Source organism: Phyllostomus hastatus, unplaced genomic scaffold (assembly GCF_019186645.2).
Source record: "Phyllostomus hastatus isolate PE091 unplaced genomic scaffold, TTU_PhHast_1.1 phas_contig_495, whole genome shotgun sequence".
In the NCBI taxonomy this organism is placed as follows: Eukaryota; Metazoa; Chordata; class Mammalia; order Chiroptera; family Phyllostomidae; genus Phyllostomus; species Phyllostomus hastatus.
The window spans coordinates 7,946,364-7,964,937 of record NW_025333895.1 but is presented as its reverse complement, the minus strand read 5'-3'; the positions used below and the strand labels follow the sequence as shown (position 1 = coordinate 7,964,937).

The 18,574-nt window shown below is 66.0% G+C and overlaps 1 protein-coding gene across 2 annotated transcripts in view; it reads left to right on the top strand.

Annotated features, from left to right (window-relative positions):
- The window catches only part of NACC2 (NACC family member 2), a 63,224-nt gene that overhangs the window by 18,721 nt on the left and 25,929 nt on the right, over window positions 1–18,574 (top strand). For both annotated transcript variants that reach the window (XM_045846159.1, XM_045846158.1), the window contains exon 2: window positions 15,137–16,084. In XM_045846159.1, the coding sequence (XP_045702115.1) occupies window positions 15,196–16,084 (889 nt within the window). In that variant the 5' untranslated portion in view covers window positions 15,137–15,195. The remainder of the gene's footprint in view (window positions 1–15,136; window positions 16,085–18,574) is intronic.

Here is an 18,574-nt window from a genome sequence, read left to right as displayed (position 1 = left end):
CTTCCTTATGTTCCAGTCATTGATTTGATTCTTGGCTTCACCATCCACTGATGTTTCCTTGTAAATTGTTCCTTATTTCAGTTAGTGCGTCCTTCGTTTCTGACTGGATCGTTTTTATGCTGCCCAGGTCCTCACTGAGTTCCTTGAGCATCCTGATCACCAGTGTTTTGAACTCTGCATCTGATGGATTGTTTATCTCCATTTCACTTAGCTCTTTTTCTGTAGTGTTCCTGTTCTGTCATTTGGACCGTGTTTCTTTGTCTCCTTATTTTGCAGCCTCCCTGTGTTTGTTTCTGTGCATTAGGTAGAGCTGCTGTGACTCCGTGTCTTGGTAGAGTGGCCTAATGCAGTGGGTGTCCTGTGGGGTCCAGTGGCACAGCCTCCCTGTCACCCAAGCTGGGTCCTCGAGGTGCACCCTTCGTGTGGCCTGAGTACACCCTCCTGCAGTTGAGCCTTGGTTGCTGTTGGCAGGTCAATGGGAGGGATTGACCCAGGCCAGTCAGCTGCAAGGACTCGCTGTGACCACTGACCACCAACTTCCACCCTCCAGGGAGGACCAGCTGTGCAGGGGCAGGGTGGTGGTGCTCCGATGTGGTCTGTAGCTGTCCACTGGGTGCGTTGGCCCTGGGATTTCCCGGGTGGTGCTGGCCTAGATCAGCGGCCCCCCCACAGCCCTCCCCATGTTTGCCTGGGGCCCCCTGCCTAAGCTGCAGAGCAATCTGAGATGCCTGTTCCTTGTGCTGGGCTTGGAGATTCCCAGGGGAATCCAAGCTGTGAATCTGGGCTGCCTGCTGCCATGCTGGGCCTGGGGCTCAGTGAGGCCAGCTGTGCTGGTTTGCGAGGATTTAGGAAGTCGTGCATCAGGAGCCAGGACCATCCATTCATATGGAAAAATAGCTTGGGTGGGTCTGTGAGTTGGGTGGGGCCAGTGTCTCCAAGGCGGGTCAGACAGTGCTATTTAGTCAGGTTGGTGGAGTCTCAGATACAGCCCCGGTCTGCCAGCCAGCTCCGTGTGGGGAGCACTCAGGAAAGGGACAACAGCCTCTGCCGACCTTGATGCCAGGCACCTCAGCCTCCCCCCGCACGCCACTGGCGCCCCTCAGGCTGCCATCTCGGCGCTGGAGACCAGAGGAGGGAGTCCGTGTAGGTGAGTCCGCGTGTGGGTTCTTGAAGGGGAACTGCTTGGGGCTCCAGCAGCCTCCTCCACCGACTCAGTCCCCGCTGGTTTTGCAGCCAGAAGTTGTGGGAACTTCTCTTCCTGGCCCTGGAACCCTGGGCTGGGGGCCTGGTGTGGGGCTGGGACTCCTTGCTCCCGAGACACCCCTCCCGAATTTCTATCCACCACACGTGGGTGTGGGACCAGCCGCTCTGCGTCTGCGGCCCTCCTAGGTGTCTGGATGGGTGTGGTTTCCCTAATTCCGTAGTTGTCAGACTTCTGTCCAGCCCGATTTCTGGCGGATCTGAGCAGTGGTGGTTCTACATTTTATTTTACTTTTATTTTTGTTTTCTAAGTAAAGGAAAGGAACTGTATTTTAGCTGTGACTTCACTCTGGTTGTGCAGAGGGGGGCCGGGCTGTGCCTGCGTCTGCTGCCATCTTGATTGGAAGTGAGCGCTTTATGGTTTCTTTTTTAAAGCATCATGTTTTAAAATAATTCTGGATTCACGCGCAGTTGTGAAGAGTGCAGAGCGAGGGAATCCAGTGGTCGCTCCCTACGGGGAGTATTATTTGACCATAAAAGGGAGTGGTGCCTTTCACGGTCTGACCTCAGGTCTCCAGGAAGGGGCAGTGAAAGACCATAATCTTCAGGGTGTACCTAAGCCATTTACATTTAATGGGATTATTGGTCTGTCGGGACTGAAGTCGGCCAATTTGTGCTTTTTTATTCTGTTTGTTCTTTTGTTGCTGTTTACTTGTTTCTCTTTTCCCACCTTCTTATGGGTCACTTGAACATTTTTCAAAATTTCCTTTCGAAGTAGCTGTACTTGTTTTGAAGTAAAGGCTTTTTCGAGCTGTAACTCCTGCACTGTACAGTTCGCCGTTGCCGTGTGTAAGTCGGTGGTTTTCGGCCCCACAGAGTCCTGCAGCCCCCAGCCACCCCATCGGCCTCACCCCATTTCTCTACTCCCCCCTCCCCTGCCCCAGGTAGCCCCGGGCCTATTTTGCATCTACAAATGGGCTGCTCTGGACACTTTGTATAAATGGAATCACATAACATGTGACCTTCAGCGTCCGGCTTTTTCGCTTAGTAGGCTCTTTTATTTGAGGCTCATCCGCGAGTGGCGAGATTCGGCACCTCATTCTTTTTGAAGTCTGAGCGACGTGGTGTGGATAGAGGGGGTTTTGCTTATCCGCCGGCCGCTGGTGGACACGGTGGGCGTTTGGCGGTCTCCGCTTTCTGGCCGCTGTGAACAGTGCTGCTGTGGACATTTCGTGCGCGAGTTTCTGCGTGGACGTATGTCTGCTTTGGGTCTTGGGTACACGCCTAGGAGTGGAATTGCCGGGTCCCGTGGACGGTCTGTGTTTAACCTGTTGAGGAACCGCCAGCCTGTTTTCTAAAAGCGGCTGCACCGCGCCGGTTCCGACACCGTCTTCATCCGCCGCTTTCAGGGGCGGGTGCGGGTATAGGTGCGGGTGCAAAGGGCCCTTCCCTTGCCGTCTGGTTTGATTTGCACGTCCCTGCGGGTCGTTTGTGCATGTCTGTGGGGAAATGTCCCTCCAGGCACCTCGGCCCTTGGAAAGCAGGTTGGTTGTCCTGCTGTGCTCCTGTGACGTCAGAGCTCTGGGCGTGCCCTGGGCTCGGGTCCCAGGTCGGGAATGCGTTGGTGCGCGGGCGCTCTTCTCCATGCCCCGCCCTCCTCCTTCCGGAGGGGTGGGGCCGTCTGCGCGCGGAGCGCTCCCACGAGGAGGGGGTCCCCGATCTCCCCCCTCCCCCCGTGGTTGCTTGGTCTCGTGTCGTTCAGCTGAGACTCCGTCACGGAATCCGAGGCCACGAAGACCTGCCCGGCGTTTTCTCCTGAGTCGCGGAGTTCTGGCTCTCACTCTGAAGTCTCGCGCGTACTTAAGTTGGGCATCTGCTGTGACCTTGGGGTCCAGCTCGTCTTCTGCACGCGGGTGCTCCCTCGGCGGCGGCGCAGCGCCGCGTTTGGAGAAGAGCGCTCTGTTCCCCTCGGGTGGTCTCGGCGCCTGGTTGAAAATGAGCCGCCCACCTCTGTGCCACCGACCCCTGGTCTGGCCACGTCCCCGGACCGCACTGTCCTGGTTTCGGCAGCGGACGAAATCGGGAGGGGAGTGAGTCTCCAACTCCGGCCTTTGTGCCGAGGTCGGGCTGTTCTGGGTCCCGGGTGAGCATTCCCGCAGGAATTCTAGGGTCGGCGTGTCCGTTTCTGCGGAGATGTCAGCTGGGATTGCGATGAGGACTGAATTGAATCTGCGGGTGCATTTGGGGGGTATTCCTGTCTCGACCTGTGTGTCTCTCCATTTATTGAGATCTTTAGTTTCTTTCAACAAAGTTTTGCCTATCCAAAGTATAAGTTTTACACGACTTTTGTTGAATGCATTCCTAAGTATTTTCCATTTTTTGATAATGGAACTGTTTACTAGGTTTCACCTTCAGATTGTCCATCGTCAGCGAATGGAAATGCATTTGGTTTTGCTCTGTGGGCTTAGGTCTTGAGAACTTGTTTATCCCTGGTGGTATTTGATTGATTCTGTAGGGTTTTCTTTATAAAGGTAGCAGTAAAGAGAGTTTTACTTCTTCCTTTTTAGTCACATGTCTCTCGTTCCATTTCCTTGCCCCGTTGCCCCGCCGGGACCCCAGGGGCAGGTTGAGCGTGCCTTGTCGCCGGCCTTGGCAGGGGAAGCGCCCTCGGCCGGCCGCTCGGAGGCGGAGGCCAGGTGTGGCCTCTCCTGGGTGCCCCCACCCGGCGGCGGCGGGGGGGTAGGTGGTTCTCCCTGCGCGTCGTCTGCTGAGCGTTTCTGTGTAGTTTACATGCTATGCATTCGTAGGTGGCAGGTGTTGGTTAGAATTACCTGACAGGGTTTAAAGCAGCATGCTCGAAGAGTGGAAGCCTAGCAAAGTTAATCTTTTTAATCTTCACCGGAGGACGTGTTCATTTATTTCGGGGGGCGGGGAGAAACAATGATGTGAGAGGGAAACATCCATCGGTTGCCTCCCACAAGCTCCGGGACCCGGGGTCGAACCCACAACCCTTTGGTGTGTGGGACAGCGCTCCAACCCACTGAACCACCCAGCCGGGACTAACCGCGAGTTTTGATGTCAGTGTGTCCGAGTCGTTCAGTGTAGCGGACTGTGTCATTGTATAGCTTTTCCCGACCTCGGGCACCGTGGAGGGGAGAAGCGGGCGGGCCGAGCAGAGTGGGGGACTGGACGGCCTGGCATCCCGAGAAGAGCACGCCGATGCTGGGGACGGGACCAGCCGGCTCGTGAGTTGGGGGAGACGCCAGGCTGTGTCTTTGACCCCAGTGACCACGGCGGCCAGGTGCATCCCGGACCCCCCTCAACTGCGGGAATTTGGGGTGCCCTATGGAAAAGCCTTTCAAGCCAGCAGCTCTCCCCCGCCACACACACACAGATGCCCGCTTAAATTATTAGAAGTTCCATCTCTGTCCGTCCTGGGAATTCCGGAAATACTCGCTTTATAAAATGGTTTATTCTCTCTTAGCCTCTGGGGATGTGGCTCTTCGAGAGCTTCCGTGAGTCCTGCGGCCCTTTAGGGGCCGGAACATGCCGCTGGCTGGGTGTGACGGCGGCCCAGGCACGCCCTGCTCCTCCGCTGCGGCCCCTGTCAGAAGTGAGCCCGGGGCAGCACTCACCTCCCGGGCCCCTGAGAGGCACCTGCTTTGCAGGGGACGTGAGCTGTTTCCTTGACGCACCTATGACCCAGCCGGGGGTCGAGCTGCCCCTCCTCCACCCCGCTCACCGGCTCCCGGGTCTCCGGGCTCCAGACCCAGCCTGGTGGACCTGGCCCTCGCTGTGGAACAGAGACGTGGCCCAGCCACGAGTTCCACAGGACACAGAAGGACTGATGGGCTGGGCTGGCAGCCAGAAACAGACTCAGTCCTGGGGGGAAATCAACCACAAAAACAGAAAAAGACGGTCTGCCGAGGCAAGGGCTGCACCCCTCGGGCTCTTGGGGAGCGAGCCTTGGCGGGTGGGGGTGAGGTCCGCGGGCCGGAGCTGCCTCCCGGAGGGCGTCTTTGCGGGTACCGGCGGTGCCGTGCGGACACGTTGTGAGAAGCCCGACCCTAGACGAGTATAGAATGAGCGTGTGTCAGGGGCGGACCGGACTCGGGGCGGAGGGGCCGGCAGGCGGGGCAGCGGCCGGGAGGACGGACACCGAGGCCGGACCTAACCGGCTGCTGCCCACAGGGCAAACCCCGCAGTCTTTGGGGCTGTCCCTTCTACGAAGGGAGGTCTTTGCCTCCTTCCTGGGCAGAAGGAGTGCGTTTGCAGGGAGCTGGACGGAGCCGGGGGTGTGAGTCAGGGCGGCCCTCCGGGCAGCGGCTGGCCCCAGCGATCCTGTGGGCGGTGGTCAGGCCATGCTTTCCTGCGATGCTTACGGAACAACAGGGCACCTTTGCTTCAGTCCCAGGGTGCGGTGACTCTCGGACAGCCCCCCGCCACCTGTATCTCACGAGCCCACTCCCCGCCCAGCTGCCCGCGTGTTCAGAGCCTGGCAGGGCACCTCGTTCCGGCCCTTTGCCGGCCTGGCGGTGCCGGGGCTGGCGTGGTCTGGAGTCGCCCTGACCCTCTGCAGCACCCATCGTGTCCACCCCCCACCCCCTGCTCCCCGCTCCCTGCTGTCCCCTTGCTGCTCTGCTGACCTCAGAGTGAGGGAAGGGGCCGGCCCGTGCCCTGGGTCCCTGGGCAGCGGACCCCTGGCCTGGGCAGCTGGCTGGTGGGAATGCACAGGGGAGGGCTGGGCTCCCGGGGGCCCGAGGGCTGGCGAGGACGGTCCTGGGGCTCCTGAGGGTCTTCGGGGATCGGTGCCCACCCAGCTGGTCGCAGGTGCCTTTCATGCGGGAGCACCGTGGCTGTCCATCTGTCTGTCCTCTGTCCTGCCGAAACCTGTGAGGCGTGGTGAGCACACATGGGCCTGGGCCAGATCCTTGGAGACCCACTGAAGGCCTTGCGCCCCCTCACCTCGGCCAGCCAGCTGGCGCTGGGGGTCCTGGTCCTTTCCTGGCGAGAGTCCCGGGCGGATCTGCTGTGCCACCCCCTCCTCGGGCCTGGGTTTCCGGAGTCTGCGTCCGTGGCCCCTGCCTCTGGGCTGGGAGGGGAGCAGCGGCTGGGGCTGGGGCTGTGGCGGGGATCCCCACCCCAGCCTGGTGCCCCTGGCACCCCCGCCCCCACCTCAGCGCTGGGGAGGCAGAGAAATGGCCTCTGGGGGCAGAGAGGGTCCCCCGCAGCTGGACTTGCCTGCCTTGTGGGGAGAACCGCCCCGCCGCGTGTGGCTGGCACCCCAGGCCATAAAGTGGGGTGTGTGTCTCTGGTCTTTGTTTTCCGTATCAGTAATTGTCTTTTATGGCCTCTGGTCCCCAGCGAGCACGGGACACCCTCCCTGCCTTGACGCAGGCGCCTCCGCCGCCCGGGCTGTGGGGAGACCGGTGTTGTGGTGAGGAGTCTCACGCTGCAGCGCGAGGACATTTATGTGTAGCTTTTATGCGGCCCCCAGGATTCCTGCTGCATTATCCGTATTTCCTTTAATTTGTGGGATTTCTAGTAAATGGGCTTAAAAATAGGTCTGGGCACGGTGCCAGGCAGATGCGGGCAGCCGGCAGGCTTCTCTGCGTCTCCCTGAGGCAGAGCGGTAACCCCGCGTCCCTCGGCCGGCCGTGCCTCCCGCGTCCCTGAGGCGGCCCCGCCCCTGCGCCCCAGGGGGAGCCGAGGTGGCAGCGTGCAGCCACCCTCCGCGGACACCTGGGCCGGGCGTCGGGCCGGTCCGGCCGGCGCTGGGGCCCAGGGTCCATCGGTGCCGGGTTTGGGGGTCTGTGCGAGGGGCTGGGTGGTGCGGCTGTCAGTCCAGGTGAGTGGAGGGCGGGTCACTGGCTGTGGATCGCACTGCCCACCCGCCCCTTGCCCCCAGGGGTGGTGCACCACGCGGTGCTCTGCCTCGGTCCCCGCCCTGGTGTCCCAGCTGCAGCTGGGTCCACAGGGGCCCTGAGGTCTGTGTCAGTGTCACCTTGGGGTCCCCCTGGACAGGGAGACGGAGACAGTACCTGCCCGGGGTTGACCCACACGCAGGATGGGGGCCCGGGAGCCGGCCCCTGTGTGGGGTGCGTGGCTGGGTGTCCCAGATGGGGAAGGAGCCCTTTGGGAGAAGGCAGGACGGGGTGGCCGGCCCCGGGGGGAGGGGTGGCCGTGTCCCTAAGGTGCTGAGGGTGTCCCTTCTGCCCCACACTTGACTCTTGCTGAGGGCCGCCGTGCCGTGGCCTGGGACCCCACAGCCACCTGGCCGCGCCCAGGGTGGGGGCCGGTGCACTGCGGCCCCCCCCATCTCGGCCTCGGCACCCCCGCCACCCCGCCTGATGTAGTGTTTGTGTGTCGGCCTGATTTACATTAGAGTTTTAAGCATAATTAGAAATGCAGGGGAGCTTTGTGTGTTACCTCGACTATTTATGGCAGGGTATGCAGATGAGGGGAGCGATGAATATTAACGAGGGAGTGTGTGCAGAGCGGCTGTCAATAACGAGCTGAGCCGAGTGACCCAACAGGCCCTGGCGTGCCCCCCCCCGCCGCCCCTCTGCCCGGGCCCTGGGGTGCGCTTCCGGGGCCCCCGCGGGCCCATCCCAGGGGAGGGGGGGCCCCGAGGGGAGTCAGCTCCCTGTGGCCGGCCCGGCCTGGGCAGCCTCTGCTGTCATCGCTAGCATCCCCAGTGCACCCCCCGACAGAGCGTGGGGTTGAGGGGGACCCTGCCTCAGTGATAAAGGAGGTGGGGGGGGCCCGTCTGCCGTCGGAGCCGAGCCGGCTTTTTAAGTTATTAAACTGTGCCCCAGGGAGACACTCCTCAAGCTTTCGTTATTTAAATTACAAATACGGGTGAGGGATTGTCGGCTCTGCTCAAAACACCGCGCCGGTCTCGGGAAACCTTCCGGAACCCTTCCGTGGCTCGTGTGCGGACTCGGTGGGTCTCAGGGCTGGAGGCAGGGAGCCTGAGGGGGACCCCAGGGCGGGGGGTGGGTTCTGGCTGGGCCTTCAGCCCCTCCCTGCTCCTTCTCCGAGCGACCACGCCGCCCCCACCCACGCTCGAGTCAAAACATTTGAGAGTGGAGGGCGGCAGGTGGCTGTGCCCGGCGGGCGGCGTCTCCCTCCAGACACAGGCTCGGCCTGGCCTCAGAGACCCCCAGACAGGACCCTCCCTGGTCAGAGCTCACGGCGGAGGCCGCGGGCTGTGGGACACGGGCCTGCTGTCCCATCTGATGGAGCACCCAGCTCGTGCCCAGCCCCGTGGTTCCGTGGCTGGGGGGTCGGATGGTGCCTGGCTGTTGGCGGCCTGCCGGCTGCCCCAGGCCCTCGGGGGGCTGGGGTTGGGGGTGTCCCATGGGGGTGTCTCCCCGGTGTCTCTGAGGAGCAGCCCTGGGGTATGGGGGGCGGCAGGGGAGGCCCCGGGAAGCACATTTCTGAATCTGCAGACTCGGGTGTGCTGCCTTCTCTGCCGGGGAAGAAAGCTTCCAGGCAAACACTCGCCGGGGCAGTCGACGCCGGCCCTCAGCTGGGAGGCCGTGCAGGCTGTGGTCCGGGCGGAGGCTGCCCAGGTGCCTGGCCGGACGCCGGAGGCCTCTCACCTCTGCCTCTCAGGCTGGGGCACCGTGAGCCAGGGCAGGGTCTCGGGGGTGGGGCCCCAGCCCAGGACGGGGGGTGAGGGGGGGCCGAAGTTTCAGAGTCTGGTGCCCAGGGGACTCCGGAGCAGCCAAGTTCAGAGGCTGGGGCGGGATGCTTATCTCTGCAGCAGAGTCCTGGCGGCCGGGGCCGGTCCGGGCCTCTGTGGCCCTCGCGTCCCGCAGCTTCCGTCCTTGCTCTCTGCACGAGGCGGGAGCCTGTCCGGGACACTGGGAGGAGAAGGCAGGGAGCCAGGACGGGGGTGATGGGTGCAGGCCCCGTCGCTGAGGCCTCGGCAGGAAGCTGGGGGCCTCTCAGTGCCTCGGTCTCCTTGCCTGCACCCGCCTGCAGGGGTGGGTGGGCTTTGGGAGGCAGGCACAGAGCCGGTGGGGTCCCTGGTTGTTGAGGACCCGTGGGGAGGGACTCCTGCCGGCCGAACCCCACCCCAGAGCCCAGCTTCTGCCCACCTGGCACTCGCTGGGCGGCCGGCCAGCCAGCTGGCCCTCCATTAGCCGTGAGGACGGTGGTGGCCCAGCTCTGCTTTGCGGTGCATGAAAAGTTTAATGCGAACCTGAGGCCCGAACCAGTTGGTGCCTCGCCCGGCCCCCAGGGACCTGGCACGCCCGAGCTGGGCAGGGGCAGCCTCTGTGCAAACGGGCACCGTGACGCCCGGAGGGTCCACCCCCTGCTGTCCCCCTCTGCCGTGCATTAGTGGGTGACGGGGTGCTCGCGAGCTCCCTCCTGCAGGCTGTTAGCTGGAGCCTGTGCTGGGATGGAAAAGCAAGGCAATTTCTCTGCAGGCCGCTGTCCAAAGTGAGTCGTCCCCCGCCCTCCCCTCCCCACTGCCAACAGTCTCCACGCAGCAGCCCGCCGTGTGTCTGGTGCCCGTGTGCTCACGTGTGTCCGTGCTGACTCACAGGGTCTCCTGCTGCCTCCCAGCCGGATGGACGCCATCCCGGGGATGTGCCTACGGGGGCCTCGCCCCCCGCCCTCGGGAGCTCCTTGGCTTTTGGGCGGCGTCCCTGCAGCCAGGCTGGCTGCTGCTGGGGCGGCAGGGCTTGGCCGCCAGGCAGGGGCCACCCCGGGGCCAGGGCGCCTGACGGGGGGGCAGGGGCCGGTGGGTGGCGAGGGGGCCTCCGCTCTCTCGGGCCAGACCGTTCCCCGGTGCACCCGGCTCCCTCCTCCCCCTGCTGCGGGGGATTTTAACGGCCGTGCGCTCGCCCAGGTCCAGGCCTCTTATTAGATTGGTCAAATTAAGTCCTGCAGAATCATTTTATTTGATTTAATTTATCTCGCCTCCCTCGCCCATGCTGGTGGTGATCCCACAGAAGTCGGGCGCTGCGTTCCTGCGCCCTGCCGCGCCGCCGCCGCCACAGGAAGTGGTTGAGAATTGGGGGGCGCAGGGAGTGGGGGGCAGCGGGCTGTCCGGCGGGGCTTCTGGGACTCTGGCCCCGGCTGACCTCTGGGTCCTGCATGTCTGCTGCTCCTGGGGCCGACGCCCTGTCCCCTTCCTGCAGGGGCTGGGGGGGGCTCTGGCGGACCACCCCGGTGCCTGGGGGCAGTTCAAGTGCCCGGCTGCTGCCCAGAGGGAAGGTCCTCGGGGCAGAGGCCTCCTGGCCACCTGCACCCCACCACCTTTGGGGGCGGGGGTGGGGGTCCTTGGAGCCCAGCCGTGGGTGCTGGACTCCGGCTTTGCGTTGTCCGCGGGGTCCCCTTCTGAAAGGGCCTTCCCAGGGGGTGGGCTCCGAGGTACAGGGGCTGGGAGGGAGGCCACGGGGGAGCGAGTCCGGGGTCCCTGCCTGGCTCTCCCAGGCATGTTGGAGCTCACGCAGAGGGACACGGAAAAGGGGGTGTTGCTTGGGAAACGAGGTGGGGGGGGACTCGGAGGCACAAGGTGGGACAAGGTGGCCCGGGCGGGCAGGGGCCCCCCCAGGCAGGGAAAGGTGAGTAGGTGCCCCGCTTCCTGGCAGGCGGCCGGCCCCAGCGCCCCTGCCCGCCCGGCCCCGGCCCCCTCTCCCCTCTGGCTTCCGCACAAGGGTCGGCCCCTGGCACGACCCGCTCTTGCGGGCCCCGGGCACGTAAACCAAGCCTTTATTTTATTCTTTCCTCCTAAAGTTCAGCTTTGTTCCCGCCCCAGCCAGGGCTTCTAAGAAAGCAACCTAAAACCAGCCCGGGTCCGGCTCCCATGGGCCTGGCCGCGGGGCGCCAGCCTCGCCCGCACAGGTGGCGTGAGGACACAGCGGCGACAGCGCCAGTTGTCCTCGATCCCCGGGGGCCCGGGCGGCCTCGTCACCTTCCTGGGGAATAATGGTCCCTTCTCTGGGCCAGTGGTCTGGCCCCGGCCCCGGGGTGCGGGCCCCCGAGACGCAGGGCTGAGGCCGGTATGTGTGTGTGTGTGGTGACAGAGACACCAGCCTGGACCCTTGCCCTCCTGTCCAGGTCAGGGCAGGTGACAGCTCACCAGGTGGGGCGTGTGCCTACCCCAGCCTCGGGCTTGACCAGTGTCGTCTCCCTGGACACCCCCCGCCCGCCCCGTCTCTGCCCGAGGCTGCACCTGACCCCCAGCTGACCGATGAGCACCCCAGGCCCTGTGTCATGTGCTTGGGGTCATGGGGCGTGGGTGTGACGTGGCTGGGGCTGGGGCCAGGGCTGGCATGTAGGGGTGACACCCAGTGGGACCCGGGGCCCAATGTTGGAAGGAGCAGGTGTCCAAGGCTTTGCGCTGCCCCCACTCTGCATGTAGGACCCCACCACCCGGCCTGCCCAGCCCCGGGCCCGCTGGGACCCCAGGGGAGCCAGCGCAGAGTGCCCCTTTGCTGACCTCTGCACACCCCAGCCGGGCTGGGTGCCCCCTCCCCATTATGACTCAAGACCCCCAGTCTGGCTCCGGTGACCCCACCGCGTTATCTGGGAGGCCCCGGCAGTGAGCACTGTTGGTCTGAGGGGCCCATTTGGGGGCCCCTCCCCCCGGTGCTGGGAGTTGCGGGCAGCGCGGCTGCGTCCGCTCACTCTCTCCAGCCCCACCCCGCATTAGGCTGACCGCTTGCTGGGCCTTGCGCAGACACCCACTCTCGCTGAGCTCACAGGGGCCCTGGGGAGCCCCCAGGTGGTGCCCGTGCAGCCGGGGCCTGAAGGTTGGAGCTTCCGTACTGGGGGGGGGGCTTGGTCCTGCCCCTGCCCTGTGGGGATTGCACCCCCTCCCCCATCCCTATCATAGGTCTGTCGTCCCTCAGTCTCGGGGTATCTCTCTGTTTCCTGGCGTGGCCCTGGCTGGCCGGCTGGGCCTGTGGGACAGCCCCCTAGTGCCCCGGTCTTTGTCTCGTGTGACCCGCCAACTGTCAGCAGCCCCACGTAGGGGATGCAGAGCCACCCACCCCCAGGAGCCTCTGTGGGCTACTGCTTCTGAGATTCCCCTCACCTGGATTTCCCCCGCCCCGTTCACCTGCCCTGTGTCTGAGCCTGCAGCGTGTGGATGGGGGGACACCAGGTGTGTGGGGGGTGGGAGGGGGGCTGCTCCCTGCCCCCCGGCTTCCTCCCTGCCCCAGCCACTGAGGCGAATGCTCAGGTGATGGCAGGGGTGTGTCACTGTGGCGGACCAGACCTCGGCCACCTCCAGGCGTGACCTTGTCTCTTCTTGCAGGCTGCATGTGCTCTCCCTAGGGTCACAGCGGGTGGCAGGTGGGGAAGGAGACTGGGCGGGACAGTGGTTTGCCCCAGGGGCCGCTCTATCCGGCAGTGGTAGCTGCAGCCTAGAAGAAGGCGCCCCTCCTGAGCAAGACGGGCCAGCCCCGGCCACACAGAGTGAGCGCCCGCCTCTCTGCGGGGAAAGGCTCAGGGAGGCCAGGCCCTGTGGGCCCTCAGGGCAGCCCCGCCCACTCTGTTCCCCCAGGGGGGCCAGGGGGTCTTCCGCTGGCATCTCCGCTGGGGCAGGTTCCTCGGGGGCTGGGCTGCTCCCCTGGCAGCTCATGGTTGACGCATGAAGTTGCTCTTCTTTAAACTCTGATCCGGCGAGGGGTTGGGGCTCAGGGGGACCACCCTGGGCTGGTGGGCCGTGGGTGTGGGGCTGTGCGAGCTGGGTCTGCTGCTCGGGGACCCCCGAGGAGAAGCAGAAATGGGAGCTGGGGCCCCTCGGGGTGCCAGCCTTGGCCTCTGCATCCACCCCGGCCCCCACTTCTGCAGTGCCCTCCTCACTCTCTTCTCCCCTTCTCCGCCACCCCCACCCCCTCCTTGGCCCGGCGTCTGCCCCGTCCGCCCCACCCCTGGCCCCCCGGCCCCCTCACCCGCCCGCCCCGCGGGCCTGCCAGCTCCGCAGACTGTTTGGAATAGTTTAAATGCTTTGACACCCGGGCTGTGCTGGATGGCAGGCGGCAGTTTACTGGGCAATTCATATGCAAAACTGCACTATAAATTTCCAAGCTGGCTTGGCCGCCCGGCTCCGCGGAGCGGCTCTCCGCGTACAGTACAGTATTTCTGCCATCTTTGTTTGCATTGCAGTGAGTCATCAAAAGTCTGTCTTGTACCAACACCCGGGGCCGCGCATTCCTCTGGCACCGGCGCTCCGCCGCTTTCAAAGCCGGGGCTGGGAGCTGGCATTTGCCGCGGCTCCCAAATCAAAGGCAGCTATTCATCCCCGGGAGCTGCCTGGATGTCCGTCTGCATCCGGCCCCTTCATTTAGATGCTGCGCGCCGCCCGGGAGAGCCGCCGGGCCGGTGCAGCTGAGCCGCGGCCGCCCAGCCCAGCGCCGAGACTCGCTGCCCCCCTCCCCCTCCCCCTCCCGCTCCTCCTCCTCCTCCTCCTGCTCCTGCTCTCCGGGCTCCTCGCGCCCTCCCCGCCCCAAGGGCTCCCGCTCCCGTTTGCTGCATTCCCGGAGCAGCTGGCGGCTGCGGGCGGCCGGCGAGCGGGGGGCGAGCCTGCCCCTGCCAGGCTGAGCGGGCAGTGCGTGCGGGGCCACCGGCGGCAGCCGCCAAAGGTAGGTCTCCCCCTCTGGCCAGTGCCACCCCGCCGGGCTGGCAACTTCTCCGCAGCAGCAGCAGCAGCAGCAGCAGCAGCAGCAGGGGCACTGCGGGCCCTCCCCCCGGCGGCGCCCACCTGCCGAACTCCGTCGTGGTCCCCCCGCGCTCCGCCCTCGCGCTGCCCCCCTCCGTGGGTCGCCTCGCGCCTCTGCGGCCGGCACTTTCCTCCCGCGGGACAGAGCGGCCCTTTGTGCGGCTCCGAGGGCTGCGCGGAGTTAAGCCGGCCCCCCTTCCCGGAATCGGGCGCGGGATCAACAGTGCCAGAGCCCGTCCGTCCGCAGCCCCGGGGCGCCCGGCAGCATCGCCAGCCCTGGCCGGTCCCTGCTCCCCGTCCCCCCCTGGCCCCCGTAGTCACCTGAGCTCGGAAGGAGCCGGAGGGATCGGCCCGTGATGGGAGCTGGGGTGGGGTGGGGGGGCTGCGCCAGGCTCCCGGCCGGCCCTGCAGCCGGGTCCCTAACAGCGGCGGCAGCTCGGGGAGCTCCGCTGGCCCTGGAGGTCCCCTCTGCAGGACAGGGAGTGGGGGGGCAGAGGTGGTGGAGCCTGAGCCTCAAGAGTTCTCCCATTTCACTAACTCCTCGGGCACCCCCTCCGTACTCCCCCCCCGCCCTGCACCACCTGGACCCTGCGCTGCTCTGAGAAAACAAGAAGAAAAACAAACTAGAAACCCAGAGCCTGGGAAAAGACCCCGTGCAGCACCGTGGGGGTGCCGTACCCCTTGCTCTGGGTCTCGGCCCCTCCCTCTGGGTCTCGGCCCCTCCCTGGGGAAAGGCAGCCAGGGGCTTCTCTGCTGCTGTGAACTTTTTCTGGGGAGAAGAGTTGTGGGAGCCAGCCCGTGCCTGCCCGCGCCCCTCCCCGCTGCTGGGGGTGGATGGCCCCGTTCCCGTCCTCCTGTCCCCACTGCGGTGCAGGCTTCTCTCTGTCTCCTGCTGAGATGGGTGTCTGGGGCGGCCTGAGGCTCCCACTGCCCCCTGAGCGGGGGGTGCTCTGGGGGCGACCCAGGGGTGGTGCGGGGCCTGTTCTGGCTGAGCATGCGGCTCTGGGCTTCTGGTGTCCCATCCGGCTCCGAGCGTCGGCTCTGCCTGGATCGCCTGTGAGCGAGGTCACCCCGAGACCCAGGGACCGTCCTGGCCGGTGGGATCTGGGGGGGGTGACTGGCAGGGATTGTGCTGGGGTGGAGCATGTTCTAGGAGGATGCACGGGCCTGGCCCTTCGGGGCGGAGGGGGGTGCGGGGTGTCCAGGAAGCTGACCGTGGTGCCCCCCCCCCGCCTTCTCTCCCCCCAGATGTGCCCGCTCGGGCCCCTCCCGCGCTGAGAGCCCGAGGCGCCGCCCGCCCGCCCGCCATGTCTCAGATGCTGCACATTGAGATCCCCAACTTCGGGAACACCGTGCTCGGCTGCCTCAACGAGCAGCGCCTGCTGGGCCTCTACTGCGATGTGTCCATCGTGGTCAAGGGCCAGGCCTTCAAGGCCCACCGGGCCGTGCTGGCCGCCAGCAGCCTGTACTTCCGCGACCTGTTCAGCGGCAACAGCAAGAGCGCCTTCGAGCTGCCGGGCACCGTGCCGCCCGCCTGCTTCCAGCAGATCCTGTCCTTCTGCTACACGGGCCGGCTGACCATGGCGGCCAGCGAGCAGCTCGTGGTCATGTACACGGCCGGCTTCCTGCAGATCCAGCACATCGTGGAGCGCGGCACGGACCTCCTGTTCAAGGTGAGCTCGCCCCACTGCGACTCGCAGACGGCCGTGATGGAGGACGCCAGCTCTGAGCCCCAGAGCCCCTGCACCCAGCTGCAGCCGGCCGCGCCCGGGCCCCCCTACGTCGTGTCCCCGTCCGTGCCCATCCCGCTGCTGACCCGCGTGAAGCACGAAGCCGCCGAGCCGCCGCCGCCGGCCTCCGGCCCGGGCCTGGCGCCCAAGCGCCCGCTGGAGTCGGGGCCCCGGGATGGGGCCGCGGTGGCGGCGGGTGCCGCCGCTGTGGCGTCCGGCGCGGCTCCTCTCAAGCTGCCCCGGGTCTCCTACTACGGGGTGCCCAGCCTGGCCACCCTCATCCCCAGCATCCAGCAGGTGCCCTACTCCCAGGGGGAGCGGACCAGCCCGGGGGCCAGCAGCCTGCCCACCACCGACAGCCCCACCTCCTACCACAACGAGGAGGACGATGACGATGAGGCCTATGACACCATGGTGGAGGAGCAGTACGGCCAGATGTACGTCAAGGCCGCTGGCAGCTACGCAGGTAACGTGCTGCGCCTGCCCGCCCGCCTGCCAGCAGGCGTGGATGGCCTCCAGGCCCTGCGTGGGCACCGAGACACGCCCGACCCCTTCCCGGTGGGTCTCCCAGCCCTGCTGGGACTGCAGGCGGATGGGGTCCAGGGCACCTGGGGAGGCCGCAGCGCCAGAGGTGTGCAGCAGGGAGCCTCCAGCCCAGGCTGCAGGAGCTGGGAGGAGCTGAGACCTGAGGCAGAACTGGTCCTAGGTCGGTCCTGCGGGGCCTCTGCTTAGGACTTCCAGCTTGATCCTGGGTGAGAGGAGGGGCCAGGGGAAGGAGTGTAGCCGGGTGAAACCCGCTGGAAGCTAGCGTAGCACAAGGGGGAGTGGGTCCTGGCTCCCATTGGACGGAGGAAGGGACGGAGGGCCCCAGTGGACCGGGGACCTGCTGGAGGGCTCACAGACTGTTGTGTGACCCGAGCCAGTGTCACTCACCTGCCCAAGGCCTCGGCGTCCCCGTCTGAGGGGCCTGGCTCCGCAAGCACCCCGGCAGGCCCGCCGGCCTCAGCCCCTTTCCACCCACCCAGTGAGTCCAGAGATTCCCCTGCGCCCGTCCTGTTTGCTGCTGCCTCCCTGGACCCAGCACCAGGGGACAGGCCAGACAGCGCCCACTGAACCGAACGAGCCGTCTGCAGGTTGAGGGGGGCTCCCTCGCTCGGGGCTTGGAGAAGGCTCGGGGGTTGCTGGGGAGAGGGTCCCGTAGGTGGGGCCCCGGATCAGGTGTTCCCTGGAAACTGGCTGGGTGCCCGGGCCGGCGGCCTGCCCTGATTTGCACGCGGGGCCCATGTCCGGTGGACTGGATCCGGATACCTGTGCCAGCGGCGGGTGACGTCCCCGCGCTGTGGCCCCGAGGGGCAGCCGGGGACTCTCTGCTCCCCCGTCCCCCACCAGGGGCTTGCGCCTCAGTGGGGGCAGCTGCGGCCACCTCTGCTCTTTCTCCCTCGCCGGCGCCTCGCCTTCCCGGCAGGGGCTCCTGCGTGAGTCCCAGGAGGTGGGGGCAGAGGGAGCCAGGCCCTTGGGACGGCTGGATCCCCAGGGGCTGCCCAGGACCGGAAGGCGGGCCTCTGTCCCCGGTCTGGCCAGCCCGGCTCCCTCTAAGGGGCTCTGGGGTGGCTGTTTCCTAGAAGGCGTTACTTCCTTTAAATGCGTCTTGTCGGACCTGCGGGAACCCTGGTCCTGGCTCTCCCTCTCAGCAGCAGAGGGCAGGAAGGCCCCGGTGGGCCCACCGCTAGGACACCTGCTAGGAGGCCCGTGGGGCTCAGGTTTGGTGGGGCCTCCCGGGGTCTGTGGTGTGCCGACCACCATGGGGAGGTGGGGCGGGGCCCCATGGAGCCCCATCCTGGGCGGCCCCCACGGTCCCCCTTCCCTCAGGAGGCAGGCTGCACGGGCCCCGGGCAGACCCCCCAGTCCCTGAGGTCTCCCCGTCCTCCTCGTGCTGCCAGGGGGGCGAGGCTCTGTCGGGGAGTGAGGGCGGAACCTGTCAAGGGCCCAGGGCAGGGGGTTGCTCACAGGTGGCCTGTGGCAGGGCATGTCTCCCGGGGTCCTCCCCGCACAGCGGCCCCTGCGGCCAGTGTGGTCTTGGGCCGTGGCGTGTTCGGGGGAGTGGGAGGCTCCGGGAGCTGGCGCCCCTGCTCCTCCGGCTGGGTGAGCCTGGGCAGTGGCAGCCCACCTGTGTCCTTGGGGCTTCTGAGGAGCCAGTGGGATGGTGGCCACAGGAAGGCCAGCGTGGGGGGATTGGGAGGCCGAGGAGGCGCCCCCCAGCCTTGAGGTGCCTTCTCGCCAGCACCCCCACCCTGGATCTCGGGCAAAGGTGTGAGTCCCACACGGCCGGGGGCGCGGGCCTGGTCGAGGCTGCGAGCACGCGAGGGCTTGCCCGGGTCTCTGGGGACTGGGGGGAGCCTGCGCCCCCCTGGGATGCTGGAGGGCGGACGGGGGTGGGAGGCTGGGAGAGCAGAGGGGGCGGGGGCGGGGCTGGTCCCGCCTCCAGCCGGCCCGGGATGCTCCGGCCTGGGCTTTCTCTCTCCTCGGTGAGCCCGTAAGTGGGGCAGGGAGGGGGTGTGTGATTTCTTGGTTAAAATCTAGGTTATTGGCAGTGACGTTGCTGGCATCACTGGGCGCCGGGCATGCTGGGAACAGAGGGAGGGGCCGTGGGGGCGAGCGGGCAGGGAAGGGCCTGTCCCCAAAGGCTGGCCGCCCCTCGGGCGCTGGCCCTGAATCCCAGGCTCCCTCCGGGCCTTGGGCCGGCCGGGCCCGGGACGCCCTCACATCCGCCTCCGGTGGCCAGGCAGCCCAGGGCCCCTGACGGGGGTTGGGCAGGACCGTCTCTGGGCTGGTGGAATCTAGAACATTCCGAGGACACTCAGAAGTCCCTTTTCCTTTCTGGCCTCAGTTTCCCTCCCTGCCAAGAGCAAGGCTGGCCCGAGTGACCTTCAGGGGTCTCTGACCAGCGCCGCTGCAG